At 41.9% G+C, this 16,524-nt stretch overlaps 2 protein-coding genes across 2 annotated transcripts; one reads left to right on the top strand and one right to left on the bottom strand.

Moving 5' to 3' along the window:
* The first annotated feature begins 202 nt into the window (after positions 1-202).
* Positions 203-3,306, top strand: LOC136420610 (tripartite motif-containing protein 3-like). Its single transcript, XM_066407643.1, has 2 exons — positions 203-692; positions 1,045-3,306. The coding sequence occupies exon 2, from the start codon at positions 1,103-1,105 to the stop codon at positions 2,543-2,545; it is 1,443 nt and encodes a 480-aa protein (XP_066263740.1). The 5' UTR covers positions 203-692; positions 1,045-1,102; the 3' UTR covers positions 2,546-3,306.
* LOC136420589 (krev interaction trapped protein 1-like) lies at positions 2,867-16,350 on the bottom strand. The gene is made up of 17 exons (XM_066407599.1): positions 16,225-16,350; positions 15,497-15,672; positions 14,682-14,798; positions 14,259-14,366; positions 13,471-13,600; positions 12,840-13,074; positions 12,299-12,396; positions 10,501-10,644; positions 9,689-9,845; positions 8,976-9,083; positions 8,325-8,481; positions 7,638-7,789; positions 6,938-7,104; positions 5,902-6,022; positions 5,356-5,526; positions 4,744-4,857; positions 2,867-4,332 (listed from the first exon to the last, which is right to left on the bottom strand). The coding sequence occupies exons 2-17, from the start codon at positions 15,642-15,644 to the stop codon at positions 4,285-4,287; spliced, it is 2,175 nt and encodes a 724-aa protein (XP_066263696.1). The 5' UTR covers positions 15,645-15,672; positions 16,225-16,350; the 3' UTR covers positions 2,867-4,284.
* Positions 16,351-16,524: the final 174 nt, after the last annotated feature.

Raw genomic sequence — 16,524 nt, 5'->3', positions numbered from 1 at the left:
CCCATGCAGTCCTTAATACAATCTAGATCATTGCAGCTTTAGTATTTGTGTATCTTGACGTTTTTCCTATCGGCACAAACAAAAAACCTGTCGATTGGTTAAACAACTTGTTGATACAGGCTTTGGTGAGTCATGCATGTGGAAGGAGCCAGTAAGGGTCACGGAATGAGTTAACGAAAACTTGACAAACTGGTTTTGTGTCACCGATGCCGGGCTGTTCTAGAAACATCGGTCTACACGCAGAGATCGTTTATACAACGGATCGACAGACATTGGCAATCTTAGGCGAAACATTCGCAGAACTCTACCATCATTGTCAACCTGACTTCATAACTTTGTACGTAGGCATCTGTTTCTATTACGATAAATGGTGATTTTCATGCTACAACGACGGCGTAGATTCCTGAGTAGCCATTTTATATAATCATCACAACAGCCCCCGGCACCACTATACGGTACGGGAAAGAGATCTCGAGATTCAGTTGTTTTCCGTGGAATAACGCAGACACACAACTTTGACTTGAACCGAAGAAACGACAACACTAAAGACATCAGCATTAGTTCTATGTACAACACAGGAAAAATTCGCGGGGAGAAACAACAGCCAGAAGCAGAAGAACCAGCTTACATAATATAAACGGGACAGGAATTCGGGCGTGGTGGCAACGTGGACTAAAACAGTAGAAACCACAGTGAGTAGAAGCTAAAGTCATTCCCACAACATATGGTGTATAGGACGGCGCCAATCTCCGTTTCTATAGCCCTTGGGCCACACAACTGTAGAAGCACTACAGGAGATAGTCAACTGGTAGTAGTTAGTAGAAGCCATAGCCTAACGAAAGAACGGACGGCTAAACAACGACGCAGTTTTCGAAGGACAAGCCCCTCGAGTTTGGATTTACCACATTAGCAATTCAAAGTAGAGAAGCTACATATCACAGTGTAATTGTTCTCCATTGATTGTATCTATTTTGTTATTCGCAACTAGTCTTCAGGCTAGAATTTGTAATAGACGCATTTATTCATTTTTCATTAATACAACAGAAGCGGCAGTTCTAAAACTTACAGTGCAAAAGACAGTCTGTCGAGAGCTGCTTCAGCCATGCAGAGGTTTCTAAATCTGGTCAAACTAAAGAAGCCGGAAGATGAAGTGCATCCGCAAGACTGCAGGAAAAACCTGGCGATTCTGGGGCAAAGGTTAGACCTGCGAATGGTGGATGTAGAGACGGGTTTAGAACGTGTGAAGGAAGAAATCGAGAAGATAGACCCGTCGGGAGTAACTGCCAGAGCCGAAGCGACGAAATATTTTCAGACTCTGAGACGAATGGTTGACGACAGGGAGAAAGAAGTCCTTGAAGAGATCGACAAGTCTTGTCAGGAAAGAAAGACGGAACTCAGATCCCAAAAGGCGGCCATGATGTTCCAGAAGGCTACATTGAAGAACTCAGCGAACATGTGTGAAGAGACCTTAAAACCAGAGCGAAAAGCCACTGACGAAGAATTGGAGGAAATGAAAGAAAAGATCACGGCTAGCTTTGGTGCCATGATAGAGAAAACGTATCTCCCCGTTTCCGGAGTTGTGAAGTTCATCCAATCCCCTGGCCTGGGCTTGCTGGAGAATGTTGTTGGTAAGGCGGGCGGACTGTCGGCAAAGATGGCAGGACTTAAAGACACGCCTTACCTCACATTCGGTAGGTTCGGGCGGCAACACGGAGAGTTCGACGGCCCCACGGGAATGGCAGTCCGGCCGAGCGGTCACATAGCGATCGTAGACCAAGGAAACAGCCGGGTCCAAGTCTTCGACGACCAGGGAACGTTTCTCAAATCATTTCGGACCAACTGTAAGATCTCCATGGGGCTAGACGCCGACGACGATGGGAACTACTTTATCTCATCCTGGTCGGACGAATGTGTGATGAAGTTTACCAAATCAGGTGAACTGGTCAACAAATATCCTCTCGAGGACGGGCGGACCAGGTTCAACCCGTGCGGCCTTAAGGTCATTTCCGAAGGGTTCAAGCAGGAGATACCACTCTTGAGTAAGGAACCGGGGCAAGTTCTGGTCGTCGTCGATAACTACAGCAACAGCATTCTCCTTCTGAGGGTGGATGGCGGAAGGTTAAGCATCATAAAGCAGATAGGAAAGGACAAGTTAGAAGCGCCGAGGTACGTTGTGGTGGATCAGAAGCGTTGCCTCATCTTGGTCACCGACATTGAAGACAACGAAGTCGTGGCTTTCAACTTCAGCGGGGAGGAAGAGTTCAGTTACGGAGAGAGGGGGCCTGAAGACGGGGAGTTCGAGGGACCGTCGGGGATTGCCATTGACAAGCAAGATCAGACCATCATCGTGGCCAATCACTACGACAGTAGGATTCAGATCTTCAAGTACGACACGTGCGAGGACGGGCTGACGCTGTCGTACCAGAGGGCGGTCGCTAGGCGGCACTTGGGTAGTCCGTACGACATGTGCGTGTCTCAGAACCGCTATGTGCTGGTGGCCAACTACCGCACCAACTGCGTGGAAGTCTACAGGTACAAACTTTGACGGCCTTTGGTTATTTTCTCTTGTACACTTGGTTAAATCCTAATGTTCCCCTAGATTAATACTCACCAACCGTACATAGCTTCATCAGGTTGGTAATTCAATGGTTTACAGCCATCAACCGTGATGAGGGGGGATACAAACATAGTCACGTTTGGGACCACATTCTTCCAACAGCAGCGCCACCTAGCAGTGGGAAGTAGAACTTGTCAGTTTTGTCCTTCCGAAAACAAAACGTTGGCAGGTAAATATCTCTTGGCTGCGAGCAGAGAGCTTTTTTAACCATAGTACTCACCAACATTGCAATTTATACACCATGTGGGATATAATACATGTATGTGCTGAGCAAGTATACAGCACACTTTATTAGAGTGTATTAAGATTACTGTTACATTTAAATGAAATACATATTCTAATAAGACTAGTGAAACATACAAATGTACAGGTAAATGACTGGTGAATTGTTTACAATAACTTGTACAAAGTGGTGGGTATTTACAATTGTATTTAAATCGGATAGAACACCATGGAGCTTTGTTACAAGAGTCTTTGATCTTGTTTCTGAAGACCTGTGGGATTTTGAAACTTATTTTATGATCAATTATGATGCCATATATAAGCATATCAATCTATTTATAAGCAAACAATGTAGTAGATATTAAAGATATCAAAATATAAGTTAATGTATATAAATTATTGTGGCAATGTGGCAGTATTGATGAGGTTTTGTACACTCATGAATAAAAATATCAACTTTCATGTAAGTATTTTCTTCAATCTTTTTCAGTTCGAACTAATAGAATAAGTCACAGAATATACATGTACAACATGCCAAGCAAAATACGGCAAAATGTTGGGACAAACCAGTGAAAAATGATAAGAACATCAAAAATGTAAGACATACAGATTGCTGGTATATCTTTTTGAGTGTACCATGTTCTTGCACTTACTTAACACCATTGGTACATGTACTATCATGTAACATAGCCCCACCGCTGAGGCATTGCCAAAAATTGTATCATCTTTGATCAAAACTAGCCAGGTGAATAGACCCCAGATTGACGACACTTTGCCCATTTAAAAACAGAACTACACTCAAGCACAGGAAGGCTTTCAACACCAGTCGCAAGCACAGAGCCCCGCATGGTAGTAAAATGCCATGATTCCTTCAGGGCCTTATACACCATCTTAAAGCATACAGACCCAAAAGTAAACTAGGTAAAGGTCCCAGGGCTTTTTTGAGGCTTTTGTGGCAGTGTGTCTTGGGCATGGTATTGGAAGGGGAAGCCCAACCCTCTCCTTTCACCGCCTTTTACCTCCCCAACTGAAGTCAGGTGCCCTTTTACACCTGGGTGGAGAGAGGAAGTTGTGCAAAGTGCCTGTCCAAAGCACACGGTGCTTTGCCAAGAATGCCGGGAATCAAAACCTGTGACCTCTTTATCCGGTGACCATTCGTCTAACAAATCAGCTATCGATGACACATACAGACACTACTTTTACATTTAGTGTTGTACCAGACTGCTATCATCATGTATGCAGGAAACTCTGAATCCTGCCTTTCATATACAGTAGGTGTCCAAAACACCAATGACTCTACAGAAATGCTCTATACTGGGGAAAGGATGAACAACAGCCCACCCTGTGTGGTATCAGACTCATACCCAAATGTAGCTACATGTAGATATTTGAAAAGGCAAGTGGGACTATTGCTCTTAGAGTTTTGCTGAAAGTGTCTTTATATTTCACCCTCTAGAGTGTAGCTTTGTCATCAAATTGCAGATCAGGGCAGCCTGGAAGAGAAAAGATGATTCAAGTTAGATTCCATTTAAAATTGGTCATACACATGTACAGCACATATTTACAAGGGCTTAACTGATCTTTGACAAGAAAAAACATTTGTGAACCAAATATTGTTTTTACACAGGATTGTATCGGACCAAAAAGACAACAGAAGCACCAAAAAAACAAGGAATAATGTAAATATCATTTGCCTTCTTATTTTTGTTTGGAGACAGGCAGGCCCAAACCTTCTTCCCAAACCTGTCGGTGCATAGGGCGGTGCCCATCTCTGTATTTAAAGCCCTTGGGCCACACATTTGTGCATGCACTACAGCATCAGGCTAGTCCACTGGTAATAGCCCAAACCAAAGCATGTGTAAATGGCATCCATATGTTTACACGTCTACATCCTGGGTACAGACCTGTTTTGTGTGAACCCGTATGCTGTGGTTGTCTCTCGTGCGGAGCTGGAAATACGCGCCCTCCATAGAGTACTCCCATTGGAGGTTGGAGAACCGCGAAGTGTACAGAAGTTGCTGTGTAAGAGGGGAAAAGCTTTGTTAGGGTATCTGTGAAGCAATTAAGAAATGTGTAGTCATCCTTAGCATGCCAAAGGTTTAAAATAGAGCTACTGCAAACCTGACAACCATTTTCTCCATGACCATCTTTAATCTATAGCCTTTTTGAGGCCACAGGGGCAGTGGGTTGTTAACCTTTAGCACTCTGAAGTAGCTGTTTGGCACCCCATTCTCTATTGGTTACAGAGTGAGGCAGCAGGGAGGAGGTTAATAAACTGTATCAGAAGGTGGAGTGCATCACTCCTCTTCCAACACCTTGTACTTCCCAGTCAAAGTCCAGCAGCCATTAATTTACGTCTGGGTGGAGTGAGGAAGCTGCTTATCCCATGGACTCAACCTCTCAATCCCGTATCCAGCACATGACTACTTTTCAATGCCACCTGCATACCAAGTGCTGTACCTGCATGTTTTTCCTTACGCTTACCCAGTGTAAATTTTGTATAATAATGTACTCACCTTGGTTTGAGCGTTTAGAATGTGAATACCGAGACAGTTAACTCCCACGTGGACAGACACGATGTGGCGTGAACTCCCGCTTACCGGGCGTGACATGATCTGTCCGCTGAAGAAGGCGCAGCCGTACGTGGGGAAGTTCCAGCACCTCTGCAGGTACAGGTACTGCAATGTCTGGGGAAAAAGGAGATAAATTGTAAATACAGTAAATCTTTGAGTATATGGGGTGATGTGACGTTTGGGATTTTCATCACACAAAGAGATGAATGCAGATTTTTATACAGTTATGCACTCTCTGTGCACGCTGCAAACTTTAAGCACTAAACGTGCCTTCCTTTACACCATACCACAAAATCAAGTTCCCTCAAAGTCAAACTTATATGAATTTACAGTGCATTGGAGAATGGTTTGCAGAAAAGGCTGGGCTATCTCATCAGGCCCAGTTACCCTGACATGGTGAGAGCTACACTCTTTAAAAAATTCTCAATATCATTATGGCATGTTGGACAGTCTCTCATTGGATGGCCTGTTAGTGACATTATTAGTTACCTGTATGTCCTTGATACCCTGGTGAGTTAACTGCTGGTGCTCTAGAAGGATCCCCTCCACCCAATTCATGTTCCTGTTCCTCAGCTTATAACTGGGCAGAAGCAACTTCAGGTTCAGGTCACTGTGGGTCAAGGTTCAGAGGGCAAGCTTGTTATAGGTCAAAGTTAAAAAATTAAGGCAATCATTGCAAAATGGCCAGCATGACAGGTAAATAGTCTTTGCATGTACACATGTATATGATTACGTTAACCAAAAAACTACTTCATTGACACAATGAAAGTACAGCGACTGTCGTAAGATCTAATACAACTATGCATACAAACAAACAAGTGGATACAACAAATGAATCAACCTACATTCAAGTACATGAATACATCAACATGTCGATTTTAATGTATCAGTTACACTACTAGTATCAAGGTCTAAACATCCTTTAACGTATTTACCTATTTGTACACAGTAAGGGATATCTACATGGGGTGTCCCTGTGGTGTAGTGGTCTGCGCTTTCTGCCTCTCACCACATCTGGTTCAAATTACTTGGACCAGAAGGCCCGGGTTCAAGCCCCGGGTTAGGGCACTTCTGGACAAGAGGCGCATTGAGTCATACCAAAGACTTTATAAAAATGGTACATACTTCTGAAACAGTATGGAAGTTAAACACACTTCACTGCCAGTGGACTAGCCCCCTGCTACAGTGATTGCACCACAAGTGTGGCCCAGGGCTATGAAACGGAGATGGGCACCGCCCTATACATCAATAATGGTGTGGGAGGATTTTAACTTTAACTAAGGGATATCTACTCCAAGAACACAATTGAATTTATCTATTTGATCGTATCTATGAAATTTTTTTGTTCATAGATTCGGAAAGATTTGTTTATCATCATGATAATGTGACATTCATTTTCAATAGTTGCCAGGTTTAACCTTTTCCTTGCCAAGGGTGCATCCATGCACCAAATTCGCATTGGTTATAACAGAAGCCGGCAAGGAAAGGGTTAAAGAACTGGACAGATTACACAAAGTTGCCTTACTTCAGAAAGCCTGGTTTGTGTCTGTTAGGGTCGTGGTCGCCGTATATAATCTGCATCATGATCCCCGCCATAGCGACGGTGTCCTCGTCAGAACACGCGTACATCCCATGGAGCATGTTGGTACGAGCCTCGTCAAACAACATCTTGATCGACATCGGGTCTTGTACCTGGGCGGATGACAAATCACTTAGCTTTCAAAGGCCACACTAAATAAATTTCTTGGTTGTTGGATTTTTTCAAGAAATAAATGGAGCAGGTGGGTGAAATGAAAACCAACGTTGTGAGGCATAATGACAGGGTATTCGACCCAGAACCTAGAGGTCCTGGGTTCAAATCCTGACATGCCCCATTGACATAGAACCCTTGGGAAAGGCACTTAAAACGAATTTCCTCACTTCACTCAGATGAAAATGAGCACCTAGCTTTGGTTAGGGACATCCCTCTGATGGACGTTAAATGGAGGTCTGGTATTTCTCTATATTGATACTGATTCTGTCGCTTAGGTCTCTTGCTAGCATAATCTCTGGCTGTCTTGTTTGACTCGAATAATGTGAATAAGTTGGTGTGTAATCACTTAATATTTTTTAAAAACCCATTGGCCATTGTAACAAACTGTACATAATTCAGGGAGGCACAAGCCATTTCCTGCACATGTAAGTTTGTTGTTCGTATAGATAAATAAATAATGTTCACACTGTACCTTTCTCTCCACCTCCATGTGAAGGCGCGCATCTCTGCGTACGTACAGGAGCGGTGTCTCGTCCTCTGGGTTACAGTCCGTCAGTTCGCCCACAATCTCTGCCCAATCCTTCAGATGGTGGAGGGGCTTGTGTTCTGGTTTCATCTGCAGAACTAAAGGAAATAATATAATAAACCGTTACTCGAAACTGTTATATATTCTTCTTAGTTCTTTATTCCTATCAAGATGTCTTTTGGGAAAGTTCAGAGAAATGGAAGAGCTATCTTTGCAAAGTTGGTACAGTCAAGCCTGTACAAGTGACCATCTCTACATAATAAGGATCACATGGCCATTATAACCAATTTTTGGCGATCCCTTCAATAATTTTCCCCAATGACATACCAAAGTATTAAGAATCCTGTCTATAGTGACCACCTGTCCACATACCCTGTAGACCAGACTTTGTCTGCCTCCTGAGTGGTCTTCCTGGGCAGTTTCAATTATATTGGAAATACCTGAACATAAAGTTTTGACTGTATTATTTTTATTGTAGATTTAGACATTTTTTTTTGCAACATCATTTTGTATTTCATTCCAAATGACTATACCACTAAGAAACTAAATGGGGAAGGATTTTTGGACAACACTTTTCCATGTCAACATCAAAAACTCATCCCCCTTTTGAGTGGTACAACCCATGATGCTTACAGAGATTCCTGGAGGCAATCCAGATGGCAAACAGCTGTTTGCAGGTGTCTGGAAAGTTCAGCTGGTTCAACATGATCTCCACGGTGGTGTTGTTCCCACTGATGAGACTCAGCTCCTTGTGGGAACCATCCATCAGGTGCACCCTGATCTTCTGGTACTGTGGAGGGACAAAACAATTTGTTTGTTGTTCCGCATTAAGTATGATGTTATACAATTCACAACTTACATTTGTTCAGACAGACCCTTGTAGTGCCTAGTGGCACATACGGCAGGAAGTTTCCTTGCTGTTTAAGTAGCAGAGTTTGAGTTACTGTAAATGTATTCATGTTTGTGGTGGTTTAATGCATGTGGCTTTTGCACTAATAGTAGATTCAGTTTAACAAGTTACAGTCGATCATGTCAGCACTGCCAAAAGTGACTGTTCTGTCCATCTATAGCACCATTCCCGAGTCATTAGTAGGTAGTTTCAGGAATTAAATCACCGCAAACTTAAATGCATTTACAGTATTTTACAGGGAGAGGTTGCTAGCCCTTCCCCTTTATCATGATATTTGGTATCTGATCGACCTACAAAAAGACCTTCTAAATAAGAATATGAAGAAAATAAAAACAGTGCATCTGCTTAGAGATTCCCCCCACCCAGATACATACTGGTTTGTTGAGAGCCTCCTTCAGCAGAGTGGCAGCGTGCTCCCACTCATTCTGCTTGTTCTGTTCACACACGTCCAGGGGAGTCTGCCCTTCTTTGTTCATGGCATTCTGAAATCAACAAAAGCAAAAATCATTCCATATTCTTGCTAAAGAATTAGACTGTGACTCTTATAAAGCAAGCTTGTGCTGTTGGACACTATTTTAGATGTTTTGGGTCATATCTAATGTCTCTTGTACCTAACTAGTTATCCCCAAATACATGTACATGTTACATGTCATTACTTGAAGCCCTTAGAACACATTATGGTGTATAGGGTGGTGCCCATCTTCATTTCTATAGCCATTGAGCCACACATATACAATGTACCTAGTGTTTAATAGTATACTACATGCATTAGCTAACTGTGTATATGCTGTTTTGCAGTCTTTTAAAATCTTTGCTATCTATGACCCAGTTCACACTTGGATAATTTTCCGCGAGCCATATGACAAGCATTTTTATGGCCCGTACAAAGTCATAAAGGCCATAAAAATGCTTGTTGTACGACGCGCGGGGCCGATTCACACCCAGGAAAAAAGGTGCCCTATGCAAAGATGTGTGCAACGTTACAGAATCTCCAGAAAATTTCCCAAGTGTGAATTGGGTCTATGTATCGAATTTGAAGATTTTCGAAAAGAAAAAAAAGCAACATTTGTAGCAGGAGATGTCTCACCCTGTCTATCTCTGGATGTCTGAGGAGAAGTTGCACCAGGGCGGGGTGGCCACACCCTGCCGCTATGTGCAGAGGTGTGCTCTTGTTTCTGTTCACCACGTTGGGGTTACACTTGCCCTGTTCTAACAGTATCATGCCTGCCTCCAGTTGGCCATACCTGCAAAATCAAAATATAATTTCATGAAACAGTTATCCAATACAGACATAGTGTCTTCTTCATGTGTCAATCAAGCAAAAATGGAGTAGTCCCATAGCCTTTTTGAGGCTGCAGAGGCACTTTGTCTAGGCCTCTAGGGCATGGTATTGGAAGGAGAAGCCCATCCCTCTCCTTCCACCGCCGTTTACCTCCCCAGCCAAAGTCAAGTACCCATTTTTACACTTGGGTGGAGTGAGGAAAGTTGTTTAAAGTGCCTTTCCCCAATGCACAACATCGGTGGTATGTCAGGGGATTTGAACCCAGGACCTCTGAGCCCTCCCTCCTGTCTAACTGATTCAATTGGCAGAAATTACCAGTCACAGCACTTTCCACACCATATTCTATAGATAAATTCAAATATATTCTGGAGACAACCCTTACTGGTACAAATAGGTACTACTAGATATATCAAAGAATGTTTAGATCTTAGAACTAGTGGTGTAAGTGATACGTTAAACTCTACATGTTGAAATATTCATATACTTGTACTTAGGTTAATCATTTTGTATACCATTGTTTGTTGTTTGCATGTATAGTTGTAGAAGACCTTACGAAAGTCGCTGTACTTTTGTCGTGTCAATAAAGATTTCAGCATCATTTACATACTACTACATACCAGCAGGCATAGTGGATGGGCGCCCAGGACTCCTTGTCCAGCTCCTGTACTGGTGTACCTTTGGCCAGAAGATCCTTGACTTTCTCCATGTCACCTACAGATATAGCTCTGTGGAGGGGATATTCCTCCATCCAAGCCTTTTCTCTGGGTAGGAAGAAATGCAAGAAAAGCAAGAAATTAGCACAACAAAACATTGTACTCTCTTTGTTGGACATCTTTGTTTTCATTTTCTTCAATTTCATGTCACCTAGAACACTGATTGCCAATATAATTGCCTGCTAAGAACAGGCAATACTTAAAGACTTAAAAGAAGCTCCCACATACTTATACTCAATACATTATTCTATTATTTTCTAGTACACACACAACATTTTGTGCAGTGGGGTACCCATAGAGTTTGGGAAGTTGACGGTGCACACCCCAGTTCTTTCGCGACCGGGGTCCACGGTAGTCCCATATTATTTTGGAGTAAGGGGTTTTTAGCAGCCTTGCTGTTTCAGACGGTATCAGGTCTTTTCCCCCCCAGGACGTTTCCCCCCCTAGACGTTTCCCCCCCTGTTGAAGACATTTCCCCCCCGGGTCGATTCCCCCCCAGTCGTTTCCCCCCCAGGTCGATTCCCCCCCAGTCGTTTCCCCCCCAGGTCGATTCCCCCCCAGTCGTTTCCCCCCCTGTCTGTACCTGACTAATGGTAGTCGCTACGATTGCTAAAATGCACCATCTACATACACCGAATATACACACCTTTATGCTGGATAAAATCAGTAACTGTTATATCATATATAACGTTATATATACTTTTCGAGCAGGTGCTGAGCTGCGCGCCATCATAACCCGACTGTGCAAGCCGGCGCCGGCGATTGTCAAGTCCGCCCGCGGCGCCTGACCAGGCCCACTCCGCCCGCTGTAGTCCCATGAACGTCACAATGATTTACAGGATTAGAAACTTACAGCATAGCTAGCAGTTTCGTGCCATTTTTCAGCGTATAGTAATCTGTTAGTAAGCATTTTTATTTTATTTCTGACAGTACTGTTTATATATAAAGATGACGTTTATATATAAAAGTAAAGGCAGGCGCAGTGGGCTTGGTCATGACGGGCGTGAGGACTTGGAAATCGCCGCACCGCCCGCTAGCACAGGGGAGTTTAGCGGCACGCAGCTAAACTCGTAAAGTTTAGAACGTTATACAGTACTTATAGAATAATGTGAAAGTAAATTGTGCATCTAGTATATTTAGAATCTAATGTGATAGTCACTTGGTAAACGTAACCTGGTTTACAGCTAGACAGGGGGGGAAACGACTGGGGGGGAAACGACTGGGGGGGAATCGACCTGGGGGGGAAACGACTGGGGGGGAATCAACCTGGGGGGGAAACGACTGGGGGGGAATCGACCTGGGGGGGAATCGTCTTCACCAAGACGTTTCCCCCCCAGGGGGGGAATCGTCCTGGGGGGGAAAAATCTTGAAACCCTGTTTCTTTTACGCGGCATCAATGAAAAAAGACTCTTAGGCCACACCAATTTATTTTCTTGGTTAATGGAATAAAAAAAAAAATTTCAAATGCTAGATTGGAAAAACAACATGAAAACAGAATCTCAGAGGAATGTTTTTACTTTGGTGCACACAGTTTCGGGGAGTGAACAGGGTCAGGTGCAAGTTTTCACCCCAGCTGTCTGTTTTCATGATTCTTATGTTAAAGTTAAAAATCTGTTAACCAAGAAATTAAATTGGTGTGGCCTTAACTATAGGGTTCAATGGGGGCTAGAAACCTTCAGGTTCATGTTGAAAGATTTCCTACCTTGTTGGAGGTGAATCTGCACTTTTGTCTGGGACCTTGAGTTTACTGTAGTCAGGAGTTCCCATTCCATAGAACTTGTTCACAACATATGCATCAACCTGAGGGCAATGGAAAAATTGTAAGATGATTCTATTTCAAACGTCTGTCTTTTTTTACTTAAAAGTGTTGTTGTCTAGAGCAGTTTTATAGGCATTACAAGGCGAATGAAAGAGCGAACATAAAACCATTACCGGGTATGAACATCTAAAGATTTACCGTACATGTATATAATTCTAGTCCTGTAACACAGTTGGTGCTACTTTGTATTTATAAGCATTACAAGAAAAAAAAAACAAGAAAGAACTCAACAATACAATGTTTTGTTTACTCTTACAGGGTTGCTATCCCTTCCCCTTTAATGTGCTTGAGGCACCTCCTTGAACACAGGACTGCCATTTTATGTCTTTTCCAAAAGACGGATGTAGCCACAACTGAGATGCCATTCCCAACTGTGAGGCTGCTAAACGTTGAGCTACAGGGACAACCCTAATGACGAACCTACCTGGTTTGTGTACTTCAGGTCGGACCCGAACACTGGGTTGATAATGACGATATCGCATTTTTCCACCTCCATCATCCTCGCCATGGCCTCCTCGGGCGTGGGCATCCTATCGCCATGGTGATCGGAGCCGTGAGCGTACGCAGGGTTCAGAACGTTCATCTTAATTCTCTCCAGTGCAGAGGGTCTGAAGAGAGCTTCCACTGCATGGGGGACTGAGTGTTGTTCTTTCAGCCAACTGTGCAGGTACAGTACATAGAAGATATTATGATTGTGTCAATTTTATAGCATCTTTTTTACAAGAAATTTTACACACATAATGATTTCACACCAGTTTAGCTCACTGAAAACCTATTCTTCCACTTGTCATGATTGTAAAAACAATATGTAGTAGGTTCATTGTACTGGGATTATTATACTGCCAGCTCTTTTCCACAATTACAATGAACAGTGGACCAAGGCTTAAGTTTTTCCTAAGGACTGCGACAGCCAGGATTTGAACTTTTAACTTAGAGGCAGGGTAACTAACCACTAGACTACACACATTACATTGTTACAGGGGGATTAAGGACTACACTTTTTCAAAAAGATATAGGAAGAAAGTAGTCTCTCTTTCTCTAAGTAGTGGACTTACTGGTCCAGTGTCCTGAGCATCCTGGATGTGAGGGTGGGGAAGTGACCGTGACCTTCGGCACACACCCTCAGGATGTCCTGTAGACAGCAGAAACTGGGCTGGGACGGGTCGGACGGCATGCTCAAGTGATCTGTAACAACAAATCATCTGTACATCAACAATTCAGACTTCTGAATCACATGATTTGATAACAGTTAACCTAAATCCTGATTACCAAGTCCAAGTGCAGAACCATTGTGTGTTATACCATGTGTCACTTCACCGTGATCAAAAATTCAGACTTCTACCAGGTTCTAAGTTACTGTAAATGCAGAAATGTTCGTGGTGGTTTTATGTTCGGGGTTTTCGCAATGAACTCTTAACCACGAACTCAAAGCCACAATGAAAAGCTGTTCCATTGTGTGACTGTAGCACTTCTATTGTTTTAAACATGAACTTAAAACCACCACGAAGACTCCATTTTCTCCCTACCACTAAATTAAATCCCTGCCAACATTTCTGCATTTACAGTATATTATTTGATAACAGTTTACCTGAATCATGATTTTCAAACCTATAATAGAGTCTTGTACAGTGTACTTACTAAGTCCAAGTGCAGAACTAGTGTGTTATACCATGTGTCACTTTACTGAGATCCTTACAACAAAGTTTATTTTGTTCCTTCAAAATAACATAGTCTTTCTTACATGTAGGTAATATCTCTTTTGCTTCTTCACGCATAACGCGTACGTCTGCATGTTCCATTAGCATTTCTGTACTGATTTCTTAAGTTAAAAAATTGAAAGTACCTTTAGTTGCAACAGGCACAACATACAGGAAGGCCTTTTTGTTACTTCTGGTGTCTCTGCCTGCAATCTCATCTTCTGCAAACCTGGCTATCTGTACTGCTCTCTTTCCTAAAAAGAAGGACAAAAAAATTTTTCAGTAGTATTTACAAACTAGCTTGAGCCTGTAACTTCATTCCTTACTACTAGTAGATTAGATGGTTAAGCCTACAACATATTATAATATATGAAATATCAGACTTTTAGATGCATACGTAAAGAACAAAACATAGAAATTTTGTACTATTATATTATTTTTAACTATTATATTAGTATTACAAATTTACATGTCACAATACTTATAATCATATACATGTAAGACAGGCCATGTTTGCATTTCAAAGAGATAAGAGATGACAATGAGTTTCTATTGTTCCTGTAGTGTACCTCTGAGTCCCTGCATTTTTGAAGAAGACTTCTTGGTGGCGTCATAAACATACTCCAGCACTTGTCTGTTTGGGTCTTCTCCTCCCCTTATTCCCCTTATTCTCATGTGTAGTAAACCTGTAATACATGCAATTGTAATACAAATATGGGTTAACAACAATAGATTGGCTTAACCATTGAAAATATTCCAATGTAAATGTACATTGAATAGTAAAGACTTTAAGGTAACTTGTAACATGGTTGATATGTAAATCATGCATGTATATGTACAAATACACAACAGTATCTTTAATACTGAATTCTATGTGCCATTTAAAATGATTTATATATTTGCCAGCGAGAAAAAATTATACATGAAAATGACAAGTCTGCTCTTACTTTTGCCATCAAAAATATGTAATTCATTGAACATCTACAATTCTCAATGACTACTAATGGAACAAACACTTTTTACAACATTGTATTATCTTTTAACAGTTAACATCTTTTTCTTACTGAGCAACAGAATGATATCTTATACAAATACAATTCACACTCTACAACTGGATACAAATTCAGAGATTTACTTCCGGACGTTTCGAATGACATCCATCACTCTCCTTTATCATCAGAAAAATGAACTACCAGAACAAATAAAAATAAGCACTGGTTAGTGCTAGTTCATCCAGTAGCAGAGTTTGAACTACGTAAGTAACGAATACAATAGTATCTAGCTGGAAAAAACGGTTGAACATGTCAAACTTGTAAAGGATCGTATGCAAATGTCACTCAAAACCTTCATAGATGTAGAAATTCTGTAGAATGACATCTTGTACCTTTCACCGTCCTTTGTGGATCCCCCATCTTGTCCTCCAGCAGAATGATTTCATACCACTTGGCCTTATAGTCCGATGACGACAGAGAGGTCTTGACCTTGGGCCGCAGGACTGCGATGTACGCGCTGACGGACATGGCTGACGTCATGTCACACCTCTTCTACAACATCAACCCACTGGACAAAAACAAATATCAGTTGTTGTTGTTTTTGATTTATAAGAAAAAAATCCAAATCCCAAACCCTAAAAATAAAATAAAAAATGAAATTGGCAACCATAGGGAAATGATGATAATCATTGTAAAAACACAATTACCAAAGGCTAGAGGGAAGTGAAAAATACGAAATGTTAGGTCGAAAAGCTTTGCAAAATGTCAAAATACTGGACATATTTTTGTGACAAAAAGGAACAGGTTTTGTTGACAGGCACAAGTGCGAACTGGACAGTTGATAGAAAGGTTGTCATATCAATCAAATGACCAGCCCCTCGGGGTTTACTGGCCTGACTGGTGTCTGGTCAAGCCGACAGCTGCAATGCGGTAATTATTTATTACAGACCGAGAAACGCCCCAGGACATAGCAGAGCTTGGCTTGGAAACGGGACCGTTATTTTCGGTCATTTCTCGTCTAACCAAGCATTTTCTGACATAAAAACTTGTAATTATCGCATGAATAAGGCTCCTCATATTGTTAATCATTGAAAGAGGTACAAAGAGAGGCAACACTTACCTCTATTCTGCAGAAATTCACTTTTGTTTGTGTTCACTGACAAATTTTTGGTCGCCTTGCCGCCATGTTGGACTTTCCCTCTTTGGAGTATACCATTCTTCACGTAATATGGGGAGTGAACTTGAAAGAAATAATACAATATCTAAGCCCAAAAAAGAATATTTGCAACAAGTATAAAATCTGTATTCAATATCAAAATTATATTTCAATGCTGTCGTTGAGAAATTGTAGTGATCTCTGCTCTTTTCATTGTTATAAAATTATACCCCTCCCCCGTTTAAATGTACCAAACTTCTAAGG

The sequence above is a fragment of the Branchiostoma lanceolatum genome, chromosome 15, assembly GCF_035083965.1.
Source record: "Branchiostoma lanceolatum isolate klBraLanc5 chromosome 15, klBraLanc5.hap2, whole genome shotgun sequence".
NCBI classification, from domain to species: domain Eukaryota; kingdom Metazoa; phylum Chordata; class Leptocardii; order Amphioxiformes; family Branchiostomatidae; genus Branchiostoma; species Branchiostoma lanceolatum.
Note: the sequence above shows the minus strand (reverse complement) of the source record. Positions and strands in the feature narration are given on the sequence as shown.

Excerpts from the sequence above, each read along its gene's own strand:
- LOC136420610 (XM_066407643.1), top strand. The coding sequence starts at position 1,103 with ATGCAGAGGTTTCTAAATCTGGTCAAACTAAAGAAGCCGGAAGATGAA.
- LOC136420589 (XM_066407599.1), bottom strand. The coding sequence starts at position 15,644 with ATGACGTCAGCCATGTCCGTCAGCGCGTACATCGCAGTCCTGCGGCCC. Across the intron at positions 7,105-7,637 it reads ACATGGAGGTGGAGAGAAAG|GTACAAGACCCGATGTCGAT; the intron begins GTACAGTGTGAA and ends TCATCCGCCCAG. Across the intron at positions 5,527-5,901 it reads AGGGTATCAAGGACATACAG|ACATTGCAGTACCTGTACCT; the intron begins GTAACTAATAAT and ends CTTTTTCCCCAG.